The 22,648-nt window shown below is 56.7% G+C and overlaps 8 protein-coding genes across 8 annotated transcripts; 3 read left to right on the top strand and 5 right to left on the bottom strand.

Moving 5' to 3' along the window:
- Nucleotides 1–700: 700 nt before the first annotated feature.
- Nucleotides 701–2,111, bottom strand: PHYSODRAFT_286145 (hypothetical protein; the record flags this gene model as incomplete). Its single annotated transcript, XM_009529765.1, has 3 exons — nt 701–1,197; nt 1,292–1,588; nt 1,854–2,111. Coding segments are annotated over 2 exons (606 nt in total), but the record flags the coding sequence as incomplete, so codon positions are not given.
- Nucleotides 2,112–2,820: 709 nt separating this feature from the next.
- On the bottom strand, nt 2,821–4,100 carry PHYSODRAFT_301434 (hypothetical protein; the record flags this gene model as incomplete). The annotated part of the gene is made up of 2 exons (XM_009529766.1): nt 2,821–3,816; nt 3,885–4,100. 2 exons carry the CDS (start codon nt 4,098–4,100, stop codon nt 2,821–2,823), a joined length of 1,212 nt encoding a protein of 403 aa, XP_009528061.1.
- Nucleotides 4,101–4,374: 274 nt separating this feature from the next.
- Nucleotides 4,375–4,783, bottom strand: PHYSODRAFT_301435 (hypothetical protein; the record flags this gene model as incomplete). Its single annotated transcript, XM_009529767.1, has 2 exons — nt 4,375–4,522; nt 4,560–4,783. 2 exons carry the CDS (start codon nt 4,781–4,783, stop codon nt 4,375–4,377), a joined length of 372 nt encoding a protein of 123 aa, XP_009528062.1.
- A 7,163-nt stretch (nt 4,784–11,946) lies between these two features.
- On the bottom strand, nt 11,947–12,799 carry PHYSODRAFT_301436 (hypothetical protein; the record flags this gene model as incomplete). Its single annotated transcript, XM_009529768.1, has 3 exons — nt 11,947–11,999; nt 12,044–12,444; nt 12,600–12,799. The coding sequence occupies 3 exons, from the start codon at nt 12,797–12,799 to the stop codon at nt 11,947–11,949; spliced, it is 654 nt and encodes a 217-aa protein (XP_009528063.1).
- A 238-nt stretch (nt 12,800–13,037) lies between these two features.
- Nucleotides 13,038–14,994, top strand: PHYSODRAFT_332721 (hypothetical protein; the record flags this gene model as incomplete). The annotated part of the gene is made up of 3 exons (XM_009529769.1): nt 13,038–13,702; nt 13,771–14,101; nt 14,137–14,994. 3 exons carry the CDS (start codon nt 13,038–13,040, stop codon nt 14,992–14,994), a joined length of 1,854 nt encoding a protein of 617 aa, XP_009528064.1.
- A 638-nt stretch (nt 14,995–15,632) lies between these two features.
- PHYSODRAFT_504257 (hypothetical protein) lies at nt 15,633–17,162 on the top strand (the record flags this gene model as incomplete). Its single annotated transcript, XM_009529770.1, has 1 exon — nt 15,633–17,162. The coding sequence occupies one exon, from the start codon at nt 15,633–15,635 to the stop codon at nt 17,160–17,162; it is 1,530 nt and encodes a 509-aa protein (XP_009528065.1).
- A 40-nt stretch (nt 17,163–17,202) lies between these two features.
- PHYSODRAFT_332723 (hypothetical protein) lies at nt 17,203–19,154 on the bottom strand (the record flags this gene model as incomplete). Its single annotated transcript, XM_009529771.1, has 6 exons — nt 17,203–17,685; nt 17,749–18,351; nt 18,398–18,526; nt 18,564–18,668; nt 18,745–18,938; nt 18,971–19,154. The coding sequence occupies 6 exons, from the start codon at nt 19,152–19,154 to the stop codon at nt 17,203–17,205; spliced, it is 1,698 nt and encodes a 565-aa protein (XP_009528066.1).
- A 313-nt stretch (nt 19,155–19,467) lies between these two features.
- PHYSODRAFT_499270 (hypothetical protein) lies at nt 19,468–20,980 on the top strand (the record flags this gene model as incomplete). The annotated part of the gene is made up of 2 exons (XM_009529772.1): nt 19,468–20,412; nt 20,483–20,980. 2 exons carry the CDS (start codon nt 19,468–19,470, stop codon nt 20,978–20,980), a joined length of 1,443 nt encoding a protein of 480 aa, XP_009528067.1.
- Nucleotides 20,981–22,648: the final 1,668 nt, after the last annotated feature.

The following is a 22,648-nucleotide window of genomic DNA, read 5'->3' on the forward strand; positions in this document are numbered from 1 at the left end:
GGCGGGGTCCCGACAGATAAAGTCGGCATCGTCCGCATACACGATCATTTGCTGGAGCAGGTCCGGCGGCATTGCAGGGTGACTAGCTAGATCTCTAAGTGCTGCTTCTAGGTAGATAACAAATAATACTGGTGAGAGTGAGTCGCCCTGTGGCGTACCTGTGTTGCTGCCGAATGGTTGCTGGATCTGGTGGCCGATGCGGACTGAAAGCGTTGTGTCGGATAGTTAGAGTCGAATCAGCCGGATTTCGTCGTCGTGTAGAAACTGCTGTAGAATGTTGAGGCGTTTGGCACGGTCGATCGTGTCGAACGCGCGCGAGAAGTCGATACCCAGTACATGAACGATTTCGCGATACTTTTGTACCCGTGCGCACAGCCACTTGTGGGCCCACACCGCGTCAGCCGTACTGCGGCTCTTGCGGAAGCCACTTTGGTGGCCTGAGAGAAACTTGTCGACCGCGGGTGTGATGCGGCGGAGAACGATGAGTGACACCGCTTTGCGAATAGTGTTCAGGAGAACTATCGGGCGTACTGCCCTCGTGGCTTGTTCGGCTTCTGGAGACACAGCAGGATACCTTGGCCCAGTGGGATGGGTTCACCGCGTTCGAAGCTGCGGTTTAGTAGATGTGCGAGTCGTGGAGCAACGTCAGCAGCGGCATACTTGAGTAGTTCACCAGGAATAGCATCGGGGCCAGCAGCACGACCGTTGTTCAGTCGAAGGAGGGCACCACGGACTTCGTCCGGCGTGATTGGGCAGTCGAGGGGTTGAGCTGTTGGGTCTGGCGATACTTGAGCTTGATCTGGATTTAGAAACTGTTCTTGGAAGTGATCTCGGACAATTTGTTAGCTGTGTTTCTGTGAAGTATATACTTACCTGATGAGTCTTGAATTAGAAGCTGCTGTGTCGGTTTGCGGGCGAGATCGCGGACGGCAACGAACATTTTGTGAGAGTCGCTTGAAGCCTCGATGCGTGAAACCTTTTCGTCGAGGGCCATGTTAGCGAGGTCACAGCAGCGAGTGCGGATCTGGTGTAGGATCTTGTTTCGCTGAGAGCGCAGCAGCGCTGTGTTGGCCGATGTGTCGTTGTAAATGCGGAGCCGGAGCTGGCGTTGTTGCTCGGACAGCGCGGCGAGCAGCGGATCGTCGTAGCTGCGGCAGCGTCGTTGATCCGGCGAAGAAAACCCGATGGTCTGCGATGCTGCTTCGTGTAGCAAAAGTGTCCTCCCATTGCAGGTTGATAGTGGATCCATCGTCAGCGTCTGGGGGGGGGGGGGGGGTAGGATCCGTTTAACGGCTGATGCGTAAGCGGTTCTGGAGTCGTCGTTGTGAACTAACACGATGCGTGCGAGGTGAACAGTTGTGCCGCTTGTGCGACGCGACGGAAACCGGAGGCGACGGATGTGCTTGAGCTCAAAGTCCGCGGTGACGATCTTGTGGTCGGACGGGGTGATGGCCCCACCCCAGGACTGGGTATCTAGACAGAACCGTCTACAACTCTGAGGGCAGAGTACGTAGTCGATTTGATTGTAGACACAGTGTGTCCGCTTGCGCTGGCTCCAGGTGGTCTTGTTTTCCGCTCGCTTGGAAAAGGCTGTATTGGTAGCAAAGAGTTAATAAGTATCACAAAAGGCAGCCATGAGGTGGCCGTTCCTGTTACGCGTGCCTCGTGCATGAGGCCCGAGAAACGTTTCTCCGGTTAAAGTCTCCGGTAATCATGGTGATATCTCTGCGGGGGAATTGGTCCATGGCTGCTCGAAGGTCTGCGTAGAAAGCATCTACTTCAGTTAGTGGGCGCCCGCTGTATGGAGCGTAGGCCGTGACGATGTTGATGGGTCCTGTGTTAGGTAGCCGCATCTGCAAGATGCCGATACGGTCGCTGTGAGCCCAGCACCGACGGAGGTAAGGAGTAACGCGAGGAGATATGGTAAATCCAACTCCGTAGCGCTCTTCCTGTGCCGGCAACGTTAGTAGTAAGTAGTCTCCGACCTCAAAGCGCCCCAGCTCATACAGCTTGGTCTCTTGGAGGCCAAGGATATCGATCTGGTAGCGGCGCAGGTCTGGGGGAAGCGTTTCAAACTGCTTGTATAGCGAACCTAGGGACGGCACATTGAACGAGCCTATTCTAAGGCGGTTAGTGCTGTCAGTGTGGTTAGAACGATACGGAAGGGGGGTTGTGACGGGTAGTACTGCTGGTGAAGGTGGCTGCCAAAGGGAGAGACTCGCAAGGGACTTGCAGACGCCCGAGAGCGCCTGCCGGAAGCCCGTGAGCGGCATTCGCCGCCGTCCACGCGTTCCGGGGGAGGGCGTCACCCCAACCCCAACCAAAAAAGGATAAAGGTTTATCAAAACCAACACGCGTCCTACCAATAGTGCGTGCCACAGTTCCTCGATTTCTGCCAAAGTTGATTCAGTCTCTGAAGAGCCACTTTTGGTGTCGGCTTGAATGCAGTTCTCTCGCCTCCATCGTCCCACATATCGCTGCACTCTTCCAGCAACAGGCCAACCGACCAAATGTCCACTGCTGTAGAGTGTGTGCTCTTCTTGACGAACATCTCAGGGGCATGGTTCTCACAATTCAAATGCTTTCCGCTTGAATTGTCGGCACGACTTAATACAGCATGCAAGAAGTCGATCAGGAACCACGAGCCGTCGCGGGATTTCATCACGTTAGACCAAGGAATGTCTCGGTGCATGCTTAATCAGAGCCTCCGGAATATCGTGGATGGCCTGGAACAAATCATCGCTGGAGTCCGGTTCAACACGAATTCCACGAGGGGTAAACACCAGGCTCCTCTCGTCTTCATTCACAGACGCCACACGTTCAGTGTGTGGCAGGCACCCCACGATCTTCCAGAACAGTGTAGACCAGTGCTGCTTGTAGGAAAGGTTGTGAAAGAAAGGTCTTGGTCACGTGCGTGGGCTCGAGCAGGATTTTTACGTCGTCAGGCCGATGGAGCACCGCGTATTTAGCAGCCCCGCTTGCAGGACACAGATCCGCGATGCTTTGTAGCAATCGAGCCATGTTCAGCACTGCAAGCAGCAACCGGAAACGCGAACGCGGATTTTGCAGGTTATATCCTCCAGTGCGAACTGTTCGAATAGCATTCGACTCGTCCTCTGCGCGTGTGAGCGCATACAAGCTTATGGAATGGAGATCCGCCGCATACCCAAACAAATAAGGCACGTCGCCATGAAACCATCGAACCTGTTTGAACGGCGCGCGAGGAAGCGAGTCCACAGGACGGACTGTTGGACCCTCTTCTTCACCTCGAAGCACGCAAATGGAGTCGATGAAGAAGGTGTAGTCCGGAACACCATCAATCGAGTATCGGCTACTCCACCTGTTGCTGCCACGCAAGACGAACTCGAGGATATGGTGAATTGCTCCGTCCCAAAGCGAAATATATCCAAATTTCGTGTCGCAGGATGAAATTGACGGAACATCGGCCGAGTGATGCCAAACTCGATCCAGAAAGCCAACACAGGGCTCGGAATTGGAGATTTCGAACGTCTTGTTCAGCACTTTCGTGTCGATTTTGAGTGACCAGATCCAGACGTCAAGCAGCGCCTCAGGTGCCCCAATCTTTACAGGTAGTGGACCTTGAAGGAATTGTTCGAGCTCGCTGACAGGAGGCAAGTCCTCAGTCGATACTCGCTGCCCCCTGAACTTCTCCAACCACCTGGACGTGGCTCCGTTGTCGAATATCGGCATCATTGGCCTGGTACCGTGGGTGTCCTTCACTGTCTCGCGAACATGATCTGGGAGCAGCACTGCTACATGAAGCACCCCCGCTCGTTCCGCCCTCGAGAGGTATATCTGCAAATGCTTGGCGGGTTAATTAGGCCTCCCGGGTGAAATCGGCTCAATTCGTCGCCTTTCCTCACGGCCACTACCAATTCATCAGTGCACTCGATCCACTTGCCCTCACTGTCCTGTGCGAGATAAAGTTTGAGCGTGTCTGCGGGGCAATCGCTTTCGGGAAGCTTCTCCTTGACAGCTTCATATAGTTGAGCTCCAAGCTGCTGATCGCCGATCTTCACGAGAAATACCCCTCGCCCCGGCATGCGCATGAATGCACACAGAAGCACCAACCTCACCATCTCTCTGGCTTACTGCAAAATCGCAAGTGGCCGATTGTAGAAATGAAGTGACCGACGTATTATGACATGACCAGTGGATTTACAGTAAATCTGAAGAACCCAAGATTTAAGCTTAATGATGAAGCTTCACGTGAGAAAACACACCCGACTGGACCCACCATCACTTGAGCCTAGTAGTTGTTTTTTTCACCAGAGCGAGGCAAAGAGATTGAGACTGGAATACGTTTTATAACAAATAAATAAGAATACACTAATAGTAGTCTACCGAGTTTCGCTACAGTGCGGCTGCCTCCTGGGCGAAGCCGTGCAGTCGGTCCTCGAGGTCCCCAAAGGGCAGCTCTTCCCATGGAGTTGTTTTGTAGTGCTTCGACTCTTGTTGTCGCCGTAGCACATAGGGAAATTCCGGAAAATGCCTCCACCAACTACCACGTGCGGTAGTTGGTGGTCATGTACTCGTACCGTTCCGCAGCATTCGCGTTCGCTGAAGCTAGATTTTCAGGAAACACGAACGACTGGAGATGGGTCCACACGCGAGTTTTGCTCGTCTCCTCCTCACCCATGAGCTTTTTGCCGTTGTGGTGCAGGAAGATCACGTCTCCTTGTGGGTCATGTTGCACCATGGTCATACCGCAGAAATGCTTGGTCTTCACCAATCCCGCAGCGGCCGGAGGGGTCTGGATCATGTGAAAGGACGTGTTCGTCTTGAGCCACGCCAACCGGAAAAGGTCCTTATCGCCGTGAAGCAGCTTGAAGCGCTCGAAGTTGTTCGGAGTGCGCAACGCCAAGAACTGGACGATCTCCAGGACCACTGCAGCTTTGCGTCGATCAATCAGCAACTGACCGCTCTCCTGTTCGAACATGTCCACGTAAAGTGTACCCACCAGCTCCCACAGCAACGACTCCTTGTTGACGTTGAAGATCGTGTTGACTGGGTGCCAGAAGTCCGGCCAGAAGACGGCTCCAGTCTGCACAAACTCGGGCGTCGAGAACAAGTAGGTCGGATCCTTCACGGGCGAGTTGTTCGCGTCCAGGAACTGTAACGGGCTAACTGCAGCCCGTTGCGTGGTTACACAAGCAGAAGAAGTAGTAGGCAAATTGAACTCTGGTATTAAGTGCCGAGACGGTCTCGTCACTCGAGACCGTCCCAGCCATTAAACCTATGGTGGGCTCTGATTGGCCACCGCGCACACACGGTGGCGCCTGTGTGACAGTGGCCTGTCACACCACCCCCTACTCAAGATTGGAACATACACATATCTAAACTCTAGAAAGGAACTGCAGAGCTGCGCGAGGCGGATGTGATGCTACTTGGCAGGCGCGGGCCGACAGCGCGCGCGAAGTGAGTGAAGCAGCGCAGCAGTGTCTCGGACGTCATCAAGGGCCGGCTGCAGCGCGACCGCAGCAGCAGCGTGGGCTTCAACGGAGTGATCTTGGTGCAGCTGGTCTGGCGCTGGCGTGGCATGAAGCGAGTCCGTCGCGGTGGTACGCACCGTGACTCCACCGTGGGTCAGGTCGCCGCGAATCCTGGAACACCGAAGGTCGTCCGTCGTCTGAAGTCGAGCATCGCCGCTGGGCTGTCCGTTCTTGCGAGGCTCTCGTTGAGTTAGGCACGGCTCGCCGCCGCGCCCTCTGCAAGCGACGTCTCGTACGCCGCCATGCAGTCGGGGACATCTGCGAGTAGGACCTCGCGTGGCTCCCAGCTGTCGTCCATCGGGCCAAGCCATCGAACCAAATACCGGCGGTGCGAAGGTATCTCTCCATCGCGGCGACGAGTGCCGCGATCCATGCGTGCGCGCTGCGGTGCATCTCGGTGGTCGTCGTGGTTGAGAATGGCTTCGACAATGTGACGCTGGCTCCCAGCAGCGTCCACTAGGGGAGCAGGACCGTCGCGCTGGAATGCAGATGCGCGAACCTCGGGCTGACGCTGCGATGGCGCAGCGTCTTGATCGACTTGGGCATGGTCATCGGCGCCACCGGGAATGGCGGCGGGATGGTATCGTCGCAGTCGGCCAACGTAGAACGTAGGGTGCAGCCGGAGTGCCGTAGGGAGCTGCAGCGTGTAGGCGTCGCCGAGTACCTTCGTCACTTTAAAAGGTCCAATAAATCGGGGCGCGAGCTTGTTCGCGCCCAAGTTCGTCACCAAACTTGGCGACATGCCCGTCGTAGAGAGCAGTACCCGATCGCTCATGGCGAACGTCTCCAGATGTCGTCGCCCTCGTCGATCGGCATATTCCTTTTGCCGGTCCACCGCCGCCGCGATGGTGTCGCGTACATAACGCACAACCGACTCACGTTTCTGCAGGAAGTCGCGGACAGCCGCAGTGTCTTGGGGCTGCGTCGCTGGGAGCGGATCGAAGTTGGCAGGAACCGGCGCGGCAGGTGCTCGACGGCCCGACGTGGTATCGGGTCAATCAGCGTGCGCGAAGTCCAAGCTGCGATGTCCGAAGGTGCCGCCCTCCTAGCGGCACGTGTGCGCTAGGCTCGTTCGGGGTTGGCGCGTGGTCTCTCGTGTGCCGCCCGCGTGGCGGCACGTGTGCGCACTCCGACTGCTGGAGCGTTAGAGCCTCGACGAGTGGTGACGCCATGTAACAACGCGGAGACAGCGTCGGGTACGGGGCCACGACGCTCAGCTTGGCCTGGTTCGGGGTCTACAGCAATGTCTTCATCCGGAACGAGTGGCGCGAGATCGCCCGCGTCTTCAGCAGCGCGACCAGCTGGAGTCTCAGAGCGCTCCGCACCAAGGAGCGCTGAAACACGAGGATGGCGACCGAAGTTGACGAAGAACCGGGACAGCCCGGTCGATGCGTTGACAGCGTTGTGAGGGCGAATTCGACCAGGGGCAGGAAGGTGCTCCACGACTTGAACGACGTAGCGAAGCTGCGTAGTATGTCTTCAACAACACGGTTGGCGCGCTCAGTTTGGCCGTCTGTCTCCGGATGCGACGCGGTGGACATGCACAACCGCGTCCCCAGCAACTGAAAAAAGCTCTCGCCAGAAAGCAGACGTAAAGCGAGGGTCGCGATCCGATACGATGGAGGACGGAAGCCCGTGGTGGCGGTACACCACGTCCACGAAGATCGCGGTGGTTTGCTTCGCCGTGATGCTGGCAGCAACAGGAGCAAGATGGAGCATCTTGCTGAACCGATCAACGAAGACAAGCACGCCAGTGCGCCCTTGAGTGTCTCGGGGCAGCCCAAAGACGAAGTCCATGCTGACTGACGCCCATGCGTCTGTGGCGACTGGGAGAGGTCGAAGCGGAGCCTGCTTGGACGGATTCGGCTTCACGCGTTGGCACGTTTCGCAGGAGCGTACCCATTTCCGAACCCACTTGTACATATGCGGCCAGTAGCAGTCTCTGGACAGCGACGCGAACGTCTTCTCGCGTCCGAGATGGCCGCCGCTCGGCGTGTCATGGAACTCGTGGATCAGCCGAGCTCGGAGATCGTCGTCCAGAGTAACGACGATGCGCGGGGGATCTTCACGGTCGACGCGGTACGTGAGCAACTCGCCGTCCAGCGAGTAGCGGTCGACGCGGGAGCGGCTGCGTTGAAACAGCTTGCGCTTCGCCACGGCACCAGGGTCTCGCAGGAACTGGATCAGCTCCAAGCAGGACGCGTCCTCCTTGTACGCGTCCACGATCAAGTCATGAAGCGGACTGGTCGCTGCAACCTCAACAGCAGCGACGTCTTCGGCAGTACATACGGCGCATTCGTCGTCGTCCTCGTCGCCAACTGCGTGGCGACCTGACTGCACGTAGTCAGGCCGACGTGATAACGCGTCGGCAAGGATGTTGGTCTTGCCCGGCTTGTAGTGCATGACGAAGTTGTACTCGGAGAACAGGGACAACCAGCGCGCCATGCGCTGGGACAAGTGGGGGCTCTTCGTCGCTGTCCTCAACGACGCGTGATCGGTGTAGATCGCGAAGGTCTGTTCGCCGAGGAGATACACGCGGAACTTGATGAGGGCGTAGCGTATGGCCAGTAGCCCCTTATCAAGGACCGGATAATTCCGTTCCGCCGGCTTCAGCTGACGCGACTGGTAGCTGATGACCCGCTCGCGTCCTTCGTCATCGAACTGCATCAAGGCGCATCCGATCGCGTAGTCGCTCGCGTCGCACACAACATGGAAGGGCTTCGAGTGTCTGGAAGCATGAGCACAGGCGCGGTGGACAAGCTCGACTTCACCGCGTCGAGGCAGCTTGGTGCTCGGGACGCCACGACCACGTGGCGTCTGCCTTGAGGAGTTGAGATAGCGGGCGGATCGTCGAAGCGAAGTTCTTCGAGTAATGGTGAAGATGCGTGGCGAGCCCCAGCCACTGCCGGAGCTGCTTCTGGTCCTGCGGCGTCGGCCACGCGCAGATTGCCTCGATCTTCTCGGGGTCGGCGCGGACACCGTCCTTGCTGACGTAGCTCCCGAGCACAGGGATCTCGGGAGCGCAGAAGATGCACTTCTTCAAGTTGGCGTACAGCTTGTTCTCCTTCATCACCTCGAACACCTTGCGCAGGTGCTGTAGGTGGACCTCAACGTCCATCATGCCGTCCTCGGCACGACTGTGAATGAAGGTGTCGTCGAAGTAGATGGACGCGAAGTCTCGGTACGGCCGAAGCAAGTTGGACACCATCCGGTTGAAGGTGGCGGGGTCGTTCTCGAGCCCCTGCAGCATCACGAGCCATTCCCACAACATCCCGCTGGGCGTGCTGACCGCTGTCAGCGGCACATTGTCTTCGCGCATCAAGATCTGATAGAAGCCATCCATCAGATCAATGGCACTGTACTTCGTGCTGCCGGACAAGGTGTTCAGCACCATGTCCTTCCTCGGGATCGGCGTTTGCGCAGGTATGGTGGCCTCGTTGAGCTTGTTGGAGGCGTGGACGATTCTCCAGCCGCCGGTTGCTTTCTTCACGCAGAACGTCGGACTGGAGTGCGGCGAGAGACTCTCACGAACGTGGCCGGCTTGCCGGCGACTCTCGAAGAAGGCGTCAATGGTTTAGACTTGGTCGCGAGGAAGCGGCCACTGCCGCGTCACGCAGTACTTCGCACCGGGCACGAGGTTAATCTCGTGTCGAACACCGCGGTCGGGTGGAAGAACGGCTGGAACCTTGTCCGGGAAAATCTCCATGAACTCGCGCACGAGCGGAGCGACTGGGTTGCCGGCCGCTTCGAGCGCCGGCAACGACTGAGCTGCGTAGCGGGCTTGACGGGCGTTCTTCGGCTCGGCTCCTTTTGGGCGCGTCCTGGCGTCGGAAGCTGGGTCCGACGCACTGGTTGCGACGGCCGCAATTGACTCGGCGTCTTCGGCGACGATCATCCACACCTGCTTGATCTCGCCCTTCTTCAGGTCACGGAGGAAGTGTTTCCACGAGAGCCCAGGCAGCCGAGTGATCTCGGCGGCGTCGCACGGTGGACGTGCGACTTCGACGTTGCGTATACGCGGAGGCGCCTCCGCGTCGTCCCCCACCAGGACTGAGATCACTTCAGCCTCAGCCTCAACTGAGTCCGCCGAAGGCGTACGAGGACGGCGCGGGTTGCGACGTCCGTGACGTCGAACCGGACGTGGATTGTTGTCCGAAGCTGCCGATGAGAGCCCATGCTCGATCACGGCCGCTGAACTGGGGCGCCGTGACACAACGTTGGACGTGGACGCGGGTCATTGGACACGACCGCGTCGACTTCATCAGGGAGCTCCCGCTCGACCACACGCGGGAACCCATGCTCGACCGCGTGTGGGAGGCCACGCTCAACCACATCTTCTCGCTCTTCAACGTTGGAGAGGCGCTGCTCGTCCTGACGTGGCTCGACCACGTCATTGTCCGCTTCCGAGAACCGCTGCTCGTCGGGACGTGGGAACCCATGCTCGACCACGTCAGACACGTCCTGAGGCTCCTGCTCAGGACCGGCGCAGGTTGCGAGTTCGCACACCGCACACGAAGGGCCATCGCTCGCTTCGTGCGCAGCAAGGGTCATGGAGTCGGGGTCCATGACGGCAACATGCGGCCACTGGTTAGGCGTTCCGCACAGGAACGCCAATACTGCATTCACATCAATGTCCCGGGGGCGGACTGTGCCAGTCAGCCAGTTGATCTCAGGCTGGTGGCGAGTGAGCCACGGGATGCCGAAGACACAGTCGAACGAGCCGCTCAGCTCGATCACCAAGAACTTCTCGGAACTGCGGAACCCGTCGAACTCGTACGCGAAGGTCGCCGAGCGCCGCGGCGTCCGCCGCGGCTTCCCATCAGCGTACTTCACGATCATGTCGCCAGGCCCGTCGCGAATGGTCAAGTCCACCGGTAACACCGACAAGCTCTCGGCGCGAACGAAGTTGTTCGTTGCGCCCGACTCCAGCAGCGCGCGAAGAGGGCGCGTCGCGCCGTCAACGTGGAGGCTAAGCACAATCAGCCTCGTGTCACCGCCGGAGGTGGTGGCAAAGAGTTGTGCATGAAGCACGGGAGGGCTAGGAGGAGGTTCTGCCACCAGAGAACCATCGCTCCTTCCACGACCAGTAGGACGCCCCGCACCTACTGGTTGTCGCCGTTTTTTGCAGCGGCGACGTCGTTCGCGACCGTGACGTTCGCCTGCATCGGCGCCGGAGCGCGGCAAATAGCCGCGCGATGTCCAGGTTTCCCACAGCGGTAGCAGCGCATCGGGCGGGGACTGTGCGTTGACGAGGCCGTTGGCGGCCTTGCTGATGACGTCGGCACCCGACGTCCACCGAACTGTTGAATCGCATCCACCTCCATCGGCTCCGGCTCGGGCACCGGAGCCCGGAAAGCCTGCGACGCCGCCACACTGTAGTCTTCACGGAGCGCAACAGCGAAGGCCTCTTCGAGTGTCGGTGGGGTCTTCCGGGTCAGGTAGAAGCGCTGGTTGCCAGCGCTCATGCCGGAGATGAAGACGTGGACTTGGGTCGCCATGTCTACGGGATGCGTCGTGATGCACGACACAAGGTGTCGTGCGCGCTGGATGTACACGAGCATGGACATGCGTCCTTGCTTCAACGCCAGGAAGGCGGAGCGCAGAACGCTTTCATCTTGGGGCGGCTCGAACGGGAGCCGCAAGTCTGCCTTCATCGATGCCATGGTCGGGAAGCAGGAAGCGTCGGCCACGAGCTTGCCGAGCGCCCACTCCTTCGCCTTCCCCGCCAGCTTGGACAGGAGAAAGCGCGTGCGCGCGAGATCGGTAGACAGCTGCCGAGCTTCGATCGCGATGTCCACCTCGCAGAACCAGTGGTTCAGGTGAAGGTGGCCCTCGCCTTCACCGCTGTACGTGGAGACATCGAGCTTCACGATGTCGGACTTGTTCTTGGTCTGCGTGGGAGTCGACACTCGCTGACGGAGGTCAGCGAGTTCACGCGCCATGAACTCCTGGGCGGCCAGGCCTTGTTGTTCCTCGGTTCCCGCCGTCAGTAGTGTCTTGATCACAGCGTCACCAGACACCGCTGCGAGGCGGTGTAGCGCCTCCCACTCGATCGCCGACAGGTGAGGAAAGCTGGCGTGCTCCAGTACAGTGGCAGTCGTCCGGGACGCGTCAGGCATCGACGTGTCGTTCATGTTCATCACGATCTTGGGCGTTGGACGGATTAGCGAAGTGCTACCAGGTGTAACGGGCTAACTACAGCCCGTTACGTGGTTACACAAGCAGAGGAAGTAGTAGGCAAATTGAACTCTGGTATTAAGTGCCGAGACGGTCTCGGCACTCGAGACCGTCCCAGCCATTAAACCTATGGTGGGCTCTGATTGACCACCGCGCACACACGGTGGCGCCTGTGTGACAGTGGCCTGTCACAAACAGCACTTGATCCAGGTCGGAATTGGCCAGAGCGAACACTTTGGAGTTGAATCCGCCCACCTCAGTGTCCGCAATACCACGTAGCGAAATGGGCCCATATTCGTCCACCAAAGACTGCAACAACTTTGACCCGTTCAGCGGGTTAACACCCATTTCACTTTGCAGATACCAGAGCTCCACCGGCAGCGAGCAGTTGTACGAGCGGAGCAGCCTCAAGTTCGAGTAGACGCTGGGGAGTAGCTTCGGGTACATGACCATGAGGACGCCGTTCTTGGGCTCGAGCTGCACCTCTCCTTGCGTCTTCATTGCAGTCTGCTCCCCTTCCTCCTCCTGTCGCTTGGCAGATATCAACAGGTCGATCTGAGGCGCAACACGGGCGAAGTCAGCTGCTTGGCGGCAGTTGAAGCGCACCTCCTCCCTCATAGTGGAGCAGTTGACGCGCATGGCCTGCACCTCCTCCCCCGTGGCCTCGTTCTTGAGCAGGCAGTAGCCGGAGGCGCCGGCCTTGATGTTCTTGCCGCAGTCGGCGTCGTTGTCTGGCTCGCGCGGGCCGTCGGGGCTGCAGCCACCGGTCTAACGCCACCCGAGGCACGAGAACTGGGGGACACCCAGGGTGGACAGCCCATTGCTGTCGAGGAACGTCTTCAACATCGTCTTGGAGGACATCGAGCGGAGGACGAACTGTTAAGCTGCGACGAGTTGACGGAGATGGACCCATCACCAGCGATAACGTCGCTGCGAATCAACTGAAGCGGCTCCTTCATTGTTGTTGCGGCTGCCGTTGATATCGAGACCGAGAGACCTCCATGCGGTGAGTCGGACCACAGCACCAGCAGCAGCAACCCATAGAGGAAGATGGTGACGGCCAGCCCACGGGCCAGCCACCGACCGGCAATGGGCAAGCTCTGCTGCATTATACGAACGGGTACGCGGCGAGGGGCGTGCAGAGCGAGAAGCGGAATGGCAGATATGCGGCTCCTGTCCGCACGACATCCCAGTTGAACCTTGAGTGTCACACGTCACACGTGATAGCGTCGGCACCATTAGTACCATGCTTTTGGTACATACCCCGTCTCAATCCGCGCGGATGACCAGCATCGGAGCTGTTGCGCTATCCCGTGGCAGTAGCCGGCTGCTCCGGATCCGCAGACAATGGCATCATCTCCGCCGGCGGTGTGCCAACGCAGACGCCTGCTGCGCTCGCTGCTGCTGGCGGGCATTGTCTACGGGGCTTTCGTGCTGCTGTGGTACAATAGTGAACTGGCGGATCTGACTCGGACCCGGACGTCGGCTATCGATGGTCGAACCTACCGCCCGAGGTTCGGGGAAGTGGAGGTCGTCACGAGGAAACCTATGCCCGAGCGCAAGAAGCAGCGGCCGAAACTCGTTCTGTCCCCCCAGGGGCGTGTAGCCATCCGGAATAGGGAAGAGGAGCTCAAGGCCCGAACGCAGTCCGACCACCGAAACGAGACCCTGACCCAGATCCCAATTGAAACCAAAGACCCAGCGATAGCGCAGGAGAGAGAGGTGAAGGAGAAGCAGGAGGAGGCTGAAAACCACGCGAAGACGGTCAAAAACTTCCCGAGGGGTGAGACCAGACCGTGTAATTTGCGCTGTGTTGGCTGGAAGGCGACTGGAGACTGCAGTCCGATCGGACCCCGGGTCCCGGAAAAGGACCATTCGTGCATGACCCGAGTGCCGGCTGGCGAGTCTGGCTACTGCGAAGTGGAAGGCACGGACTCGGGCGAGAGATTCCGAGTCGGGAGGCGCTTTTGCAACAGTCTCAGACTGGAGGCCGTCTTCGCTGCTCAGACGCGGTGGGTTTTGCCAACTTCCCAGCGCAAGCCACTGAAGCGTTACACAAGTGGCTGGAGTCCGGATTTAGGCTGCCGAATATTGGTGACAGCACGTCGGAATCTCGAGACGGCATCGTGATGGTGATTTATCCCAAGCTTATGGCAAGTGTCTGCGCTACGATTCGCGTACTGCGCGGCTTGGACTGTAAACTGCCCCTGAAGCTCTGGTTTGTCCCTAGAGAGATGAGGAACCACCCTGCAGACATGAAGACGCTGCAGAAACTTGCTCGCGCTGATGGAATGGGGGACATTTCGTTTCACCAAGTTAATGATTTCCACGCTACGGGGTTTCGGAAGGTTCACGCGATCTACAACAGCCACTTCGACCGACTGCTGTTTCTGGATGCTGACAATGTTCCCGTGCGCGATCCGGCATTTCTGTTCGATCTGAAGAGTTCAAGGAGACTGGCGCAGTGTTTTGGCCGGATTTCTGGCACCCGTCGAACTCGATCTTCAATATCCACAGCCAGTCGCTCATCTGGGAGCTGCTCGATATCCCGTTTGCGAATATGTTCGAGCAGGAGAGTGGACAATTGGTGGTCGATAGGAGGAGGCACGCCGCTAGACTGGAGCTCGTGCGTCACTACGCTTTTCAACGCTCGGGCATTTTCGACAGAATGAAACTTGTGCATGGAGACAAGGACCTCTTCCGACTCGCGTGGCTCAAGCAGCTCTCACCATTTCACAAGGTCCGGTATCCCCCCGCCGTGGCAGGAAAAGTGATCAATGAGAGCTTTTGCGGGATGACGATGGTGCAGCACGACACGGAGGGAAATGTGCTCTTCCTGCACCGGAATTCAAACAACCTCAGTGGTGTGGCGAGACGGCGAGATGGCGATAACATGGCCGAAGCTGTCCGACGCGCGACAACAAAGCTAGTGAGCAAGAATCCTGAGGGTCGTAAGACGCCCAAGTTCAAAGAGGTCCAGGCCGAGTTGAAAGCGATCGAGGCAATTCCAGGCAAAACGATGGAAGCACCGGAGCTAGATGGGTATCCTGATCCAGTTATTTGGACCCACCTGCTTTCCTTCAAGAACACATCACGCCGCTCACGCTACATTATCGAGACGTACAATGGTGAGCCAGAGTTCTCAAAGGAGCAAAACTGCTATGGCCAGCGTGAGCTGGGAAAGGATCCCAACTTCTACGTACAAAAGTTTGCAGATTTGGCTTTTTCAGGACTGGAAACTGAGTTGCGCCGGTATGCAATGGAGGCAGCGACTCGGCGGCAACAGAAGCTCAGCAATCCGTGAACCGGCTTCTTGAACCGCATTACCTTCAAGTACAAACTGTTGACAAATTTTAAGATGAAACAAATATGGTGAGAAAATAATAATGGTACATTTTTCTGTTTCTCAAAAGCGGCATGATCCCTTCTCAACGTGTTGTTGTTCTTGGGATAATGAGCGAAACCCCTTTCGGGAACGTGCACTGCTTAGTGAAACGACTGCTGGCATGGAGACTATTCACGGCAAAAGCACCTAGGGCTCATGAGCACTTCAGAATTATCGTCATGGTAGGCCAGCACGGACTTCGGGGCCCTCGCAGAACTCCACCACCACTGCAACGATGGCTGACACGCTTGATCCTTTTCAGCGTCGGAATGTACGGAATTGTGCTCTTCAACTTGCGCCCGAGACAACATAAACTCTCACCTTTTGAGCGCCCCATCATTGCTCATCAACGAGCGCTACTAGGAGCGATCGGCCGCTCTTTTAACGGAAACGCTATGCAGCTGCTTCGTATAAACATTGACGACGATCCTATCCCTTCCGTAAGTCAGAAGAGAATGGCTACTACCTCGACGTCCATGGGTGCTGCAAGCGAACTTCTACCCGAATCTGGCATGAGTGCGGGCTCTGAATGGAAAAAGGCGCCGTCTTCTGACGCAATGCCTTTAGACTCGAGTGATCCCGAAGCCAATATAAGAGCGGAAGCTGAAGCACACGCTCGTTCGGTACATGTCCTACCGTCAGGGGAGACTAAAACGCGCTCACTCAGGTGCATCGGATGGAGAAATACTGGCGACTGCAATCCCGACGGCCCACGAGAACCGCACAAAGATCTGACGTGCTACGACTTCGTGCCCAACAACGCGTCAGGATACTGCGAGGTGGAAGATACCAAGTCTGGCGAACGCTTTCGTGTTATGCGGCACTCATGCAACGTCCTGCGTAATCGCGTGCCATTTCGCTGCATCAATGCCCCCGCCTTCGCTCGATTCCGCGTCCAGGCACACCAAGCGCTACCAACTCCCGACTTCCGACTCCCCAACGTTGCTGTCTCTACGCAGCCTCCACGTGACGGAATCGTTATGGTGGTCTATCCGAAGCTGGCCCCGAGTGCGTATGCTACCATTCGAGCGCTTCGTGACATTCTACACTGCTCGCTTCCAATCGAAATCTGGCTTCGACCTGACGAGATGGAGCTCGCTCCTGAAGCACTCGCCCCTCTTCAGCATCTAGCACAGAACACGTCAGTCGGAGATATATCCTTCCACCCGATCACGGACCCTGAAGCCAAGCGCTTTGTGGCAAAAATCTACGCCATCTATCACAGTTCCTTCGATCGGGTGCTGTTTCTCGATGCTGACAATGTGCCGGTACGTGATCCGAGGTTTCTGTTCGACTCGCGCGAATTCGAGCGGACTGGTGCCGTCTTTTGGCCCGACTTCTGGCACCCGAGCTCCACCATGTTCGGCCTCCACAACAAGTCCCTACTGTGGGAACTGCTGGACATGCCCTTCGTCGACATGTTCGAGCAAGAGAGCGGTCAATTGGTGGTGGATCGACGCAGGCATGCGGCCCCACTCGAGCTCGTAATGTTTTACGCCACGCACAACCCCAACTTTCTGGTTCACTACCGACTGGCGTGGGGGGACAAGGACTTGTTCCGGCTCGCGTGGCTCAAGCTGAAAGCCACATTTCACATGATCAAGACGCCACCAGCGATGGCGGGAGTGGTAACCAACACCTCAGCATTCTGTGGCATGACAATGGTACAGCACGATGCGAATGGGGAAGTGCTGTTCCTGCATCGCAACAAGCACAAGCTCACCGGGACCAACGACGCTACTATCCCTGACGAGGAAGACTCGGAGACGGAACACGAAGTGGACTCGACTTCGGTTGCATTTGACCGGAGCGTGCACGATGTGGAAGTCGGCGGCTATCCAGACCCGGCGATTTGGAGGCACTTGATGTCTTTCGACCGGAATTCGAGCCGTGATCAATACGTCATCGAGGCGTTTGCGACTCCGTTGGACTTCACTATCAAGCAGAAATGCTTCGGAAGGCGGTCGCTGTCGAAGAGCCTGCAGTTCCACGTTCAGGAGTTTGCAGATTTTCCATTTGATGGTCTCGAGACCGACTTGAGGCATTTTGCTAAGGAAGCAGCCGAAAAACTGCGAGGTCAGTCCTAAAATTTAACATAAATGACATGATTTTTGACTTTACAGCCGCCTAGGGCTTCGGACTACGCATCTGTGTCGCCTCCATTGCAAACTTACGCAAGTATGTCTCTAGACTCGAATAGCTCAGATCGGTAAACTTTTGCGCGTAAAAGTTAGCATCTCCTTTGAGATTGCTGCGGCCAAAGCAACGGCGCTTGTCGGAGAACTGCGGCTCCCAGTGGGCCTGAATAGTGAAACTGGAACGTGACGACGAGCTGCGGAAGGATAGCAAGTGCGTCCACATCGCGGGGTCAGGGTAGTCGTCGACGTAGTTTGTGTGGTTTTGGGGAGTTGCTGCAGGTTTTTCGACGGTAGAGTTTCCTGTCAGCTTGAGCTGGTTCCGATGCAGAAAAACAACTTCCCCCTTGGGGTCGTGTTGCACCATCGTCATCCCGCAAAACGACTCGCCGTAGAGCTTTCCAGCTACTGAAGGAGGGAACTGGATCATGTGAAAGGGGGAACCCAGCTTCAGCCACACGAAGCGAAAGAGATCCTTGTCGCCCCATGCAAGACCAAGTCAGCTGAAATAATCGGGTCGATGCTTCGCGTAGAACACCAACAGTTCGATGGGCCCTGCATGCCGCCGTCGGTCGATCAGCAGTTGGCCGCTTTCTTGCTCAAACATGTCGACAAATGGGAGATCGAGCAGCTCCCACACCAGGGAGTGCTCGTTGAGGAAGAAGATTGAGTGCTGCGGATGCCAGTAATCCGGCCAAAAGACCGCTCCAGTGCTGGTGAAATCCGGTGTGTTGAAGAGGTAGGCTGGGTCTTTGACTGGAACAGTGTCGGCGTCTAGAAATAGCAGTTGCTCGAATCCGCTGTGGTATATCGCGTGAATCTTGGCTCCATATGGAACAGCGCGAGGATCTCTGATCTCTTTGAAGGTGTTTAATCTTGAGCTGTCGTTTGCAGCCAATTCCTTCAATGGCTCGAGTGCTCCAGGCACGCGACGAATCTCGTCGGGGTGAAACCAGATCTCAATTGGAAGGCGGCAGTTGAAAATGTCTCGAAGCGTGCGAATTGTGGTGTACGCGCTCGCGATGAGCTCTGGGTACACCACCATGACGATACCTTGAGTATTGTCGCTACTGTAGCGGATACCCAGGCACAGAGATTTTGTCGATGACTTGCTGCGCTTCCGCTCTGAAATTGGCGAAGCCTGGAGCGTCGATGCAGCGGAATGCAACGCCCGGCTTCCCTCTGACACACGAGCGCTTCATGACACGGAACACTTCGTGGGTCTCTTTGTCTTCGACCTGATGCGCCGTGAGGGATTTTGCTGGTGCAGTCTGTATCCTGCTCGGGCTTGCGCTCTCCATCGGGGCTGCACCCTCCTGTTGCTCTCCATCCACGACATGCCAGACGCCGTACGTGCGACGAGTTCGATGGAATGTCAGCAGCAACTTGCGACCCGTTGGCCGCTGCCGTTGGTTGTGAAGTAGGCTTGCCCGAGTAGGTGCTGGAGATCATCAAGTCCTCAAGGAGAATGTCCTCGTGAAGATGCACCTTGTCTGGGTTTTGCATTGTCAAGGCGACACCCAGTCCAACGTACAAGAGGTTGCAGAGCAGCAGTAGCCCAAGCAGCAGTGGTCTCCACCGTCGCTCTCGCTCTGTCCTGGCGGATACTGCGCTTGACGTGGGGTTGGCACGAGTGTTCATGGTAGAGGGCCCGCTGCTTGGGAATGGCCGTGTGGAGGCGACTTTGCGAGTGCGTAAGGTATTCCAGCAATCGTCCCGGTTCCATCGCTGCAGCAGCAAACGCACATCACCCTCGGCACCAGCATCGGCAAACCGCAGTTTTGCTATCAGGATCACAGCCGATTGAGTCACACAGATCAGGTTCTTGCTTCCCTCGAAAGTGTCGACACATATGCTGATGAACACTGCTGCGTACGGAATCCAGGGGCGTTGCATCATCAGATACAAGCGGAGCAGAAACACATCACTTGGTCTAGTGGCCATGGCACACGTTGGTGGCAACCCTGTTTTATATTGTAGGTTCATTTTGTGCGGCACATTCTGCACGTGCAGCCCCCCCCCGTTGTCATTGCACCAGTCGAGTGAATAGCACTTCGTACTACAGAAATCTGTTATGCTGGCTAATGCAGTGTCCAAGCACCACAACACACCAATAAAGACTTGCCGCTTCACTTCGACATGAATATCTTCAGCAACGACTGTTGCAACCAACGGTTGTCCGTTATCGAATCCCATGCTATCGCCGGCGAGTTCTATAGTACGCACTACCAGCTCCATTCCATCAGTGCCTCGGCTAATGCCGCTCGCCATCCAGCGCAGCGCGCGCTTGCCGCTGCTGATCGCTCTTAGCATCGCGAGTATCCTCGCGTCCACCGTCTACATCAACTCGAGACTCGTCGGGAACTCGTCGATCGGCGTCAGCGACAGCTTCGATGCCTTCCGCAGTAGAACGTACAACCTCCGGACTCAATCGGAAAACTACAACTACAACAGCATTGCCAGGCCCTTGCATCCGATTTCGCCGTTCTACCAGCGTGGGGAGAATTTCGACTGGGGTGTGAGTCGCCAGCGTGGTGTCCTGGTCTGCATGCACGACGGGGTGCTGGACATAGGGCTGTCGCTCATCCGCGAGCTGCGGTGTCTTGGCAACCAGGAGCTCGTTCAGGTGTATCACTGTGGGCAGGAGGAGCTGTCCAAGAGGTCGATGGACCTCATTTTTAGACTCGACAAGCGCGTGGAGCTCGTGGACGTGTGCTCGGATCTGTCGACTCGAGGCGTGGTCTCCCCCAAGATGGCTACAAAGTTCCGCAGTTGGTGGATCAAACCCCTCGCAATGTACCACACAGACGTGCGCCACGTCATGCTGCTGGACGTGGACGATATGATCATGAAGGACCCTGCGGTGCTTCGACAGCTCGATGGCTACGTGGAGACAGGCACCACGTTCTTCTATGACCGCGTCGTACGTAAGAAGAAGTTCCTCAACGGGAACGACGGAGGGAAGTATTATCTACGGAAACTGCTGCGGCAGTTCGACTACGACAGGTTCAATTTGTCCGTGGGGCTCGCTCCGTCCGACCACGTGACAAACACGTTCGCTTTCAAGGGGAAGTCGTGCCACGAGATGGATTCATCCATGGTGCTAATCGACAAGGAGCGAGCGGGCCAGACCGTCATGGACATTATGCTCTGGTTCATTACCGAGGAGCGCTTCCGGTTTAAATATTCTTGGGGGGACAAGGTGCGCTGCGTGTTGTACTGGTTTTTTTTTCCGTCGAGTGTATTATAGATTCTAACATTCCGTGCTGTAGGAGACCTTCTGGCTAGCGTTTGAGCTGGCGCACGTGCCGTACTTCTTCTCGCCTTGGGGGGTCAGCGTGGTGGATTCGGTGCCCAATGAAGACATGCAGCGACATTCTGACACGCTCTGCGGAAGTATCTTACAGTTTGTTCCGGTGGACAACAACGAGACCGAGGTCCTGTATGTCAACGGCAAGGCGCTTATCGATCCGTACCCCCAGGGCGTCGCGTACATTCGAAAGGCCAAGCCGAACAATTTATTCAACATGCTTCCGACGCACATGACCCCTCGTCAGCGGAGGAGAGAAGTCAACCTGACGACGCATCCGCACGAGAAGTTCAACATTGAGTGTCTTGTGGGCTTGGGAGCCACTCCACTGCCGGACTCGTTCTCTCACAACCTTTTACGCCGCCGACTGCATTTCCTTGGAGTTGCCATGGACGTCATAGGCTCACTACAGACTTGTGAAACGTACGACCAAGAGGAAGAGGAAATATTTCGCGTTTAAGGAACTTCCTTAAAGGAAGCCCGATCTAATTAAGTGCAAGCTTGCGTTGCAGCAGTTCAAATCTATCCGCAAACCTGGACATCAAAGTTCTTGTCGAAACGACGGGGTCCATAGCACCGCTGCCGGGCCGGTGGAAGGCGTTGAAACTCACGAGCGCCATGGGTGTGGCGTGTCGACGGCGATCGATCACGAGCTGGCCGCTCTTCTGCTCAAACATGTCCACGAACGGCATGCCATGTCCAGCAATTGCCACACGAGCGAGTCCTGGTCGATGTAAAACATGGTGTTCTTCGGGTGCCAGTAGTCTGGCCAGAGGACAGCGCCCTTTCCACAAACTCGGGTGTCTCGAAGAGAAAGCTCGGGTCTCTCACGGGAGCGTTGTCGGCGTCCAGGAACAGCACTTGCTCTAAAAAGCTGTTGAATATGGCGTATATTTTGGCGTTGAAGCGGATGCCTCGGCCTTTCAATCTGATTTCCCGAAAAGTAGTTTGAGCCGCGGACGAGTTCTAAGCCAATTCCTGTAGCGGCGTCAGTGATCCGGGGGCCTCTTGCTTCTCGTCGGGGGAATACTAGATCTCGATAGGTAATGGGTAGTGAACGACATCGCGGAGAACGCGGATCGTGGCATACGCACTCACAACCAACTTGGGATACACCACCATCACAACGCCTCGTGGTGAACCATGGGGGCCGTTCGCGACATTTGGAAGCGCAAAATTCGGCCGTTGGGCCTGCTGCACTTATAGCTGCGCTTTTGCACGGAAGTTGGCGAATCCAGGAGCATCGTCACAGCGAAGTTTGGCCCCGCCTTTGGTTTTCGCGCACGTCCGCTTCATGACACGAAAAGTCTCGTGCGAATTGATATCTTCCACTTCGCAGTAGCCAGAGGGTTCCTACGGTATTAAACTGTTGCAGTTGAGGTCGGCGTCTGGCTTCCGGGTACCGTCGGGGCTGCAGTCTCCTGTTGCTCTCCACCCCAGACACCTGAAGACCCGCATTGCCGTAGGACTGGACGGTAGATCCATGGGCATGACTTCTGCTGCGTCGGTTCTGATACTTGGTTCTTCGGTATGTGAACTTCCGTCGCTTGCGTTTGACCTGCCAAAGTCGCAATCGTGGAAAGGTGCGTTGCCATGAGAGCGAAAGAATCGGAGATACTCGATACTGCCGGCTGATGAAATCACGAGAAACCACCCCAAGACTGTGCCCAGCGTCAGTATGCCCAGCAAGAGGCGCATGCAGCGTCGCTCAGACACCGCGGTGACAGGTAAAAGCTTCAGTATTCTGTTGGGCTGCTGATTCTTAGCCATTCCTCGGTCTTGTCCTTGCACTCTTGAAAATATCACAATGACTTCCCTTGATAGCTTGGATCTGCTCGATGCAGCCACGACTGTGAGCCAGCCGTATTTTGTGCAGCGATTTTGTTTGCGATAGACAAATCTATTAGTGTATCTACTAGTTAACAGTCGCAAAAAGTCGGATGATGCTCAGTCTTGCAAAAGCTCTACTTTAAACCAAGTTCAGGTATATTTTCTATAGATTTGTGTACTATCTAAAATAGTGAATGTAGGGCACACTCCAAGAGTCTATTCGAATAAATATCTGTCTCGGAACAAATCACAGCTCCGCCTCATGCCGTAGGATTGTAAGGATTGTGAAAACACATCC

This window comes from Phytophthora sojae (assembly GCF_000149755.1).
Source record: "Phytophthora sojae unplaced genomic scaffold PHYSOscaffold_4, whole genome shotgun sequence".
Lineage (NCBI taxonomy): Eukaryota > Oomycota > Peronosporomycetes > Peronosporales > Peronosporaceae > Phytophthora > Phytophthora sojae.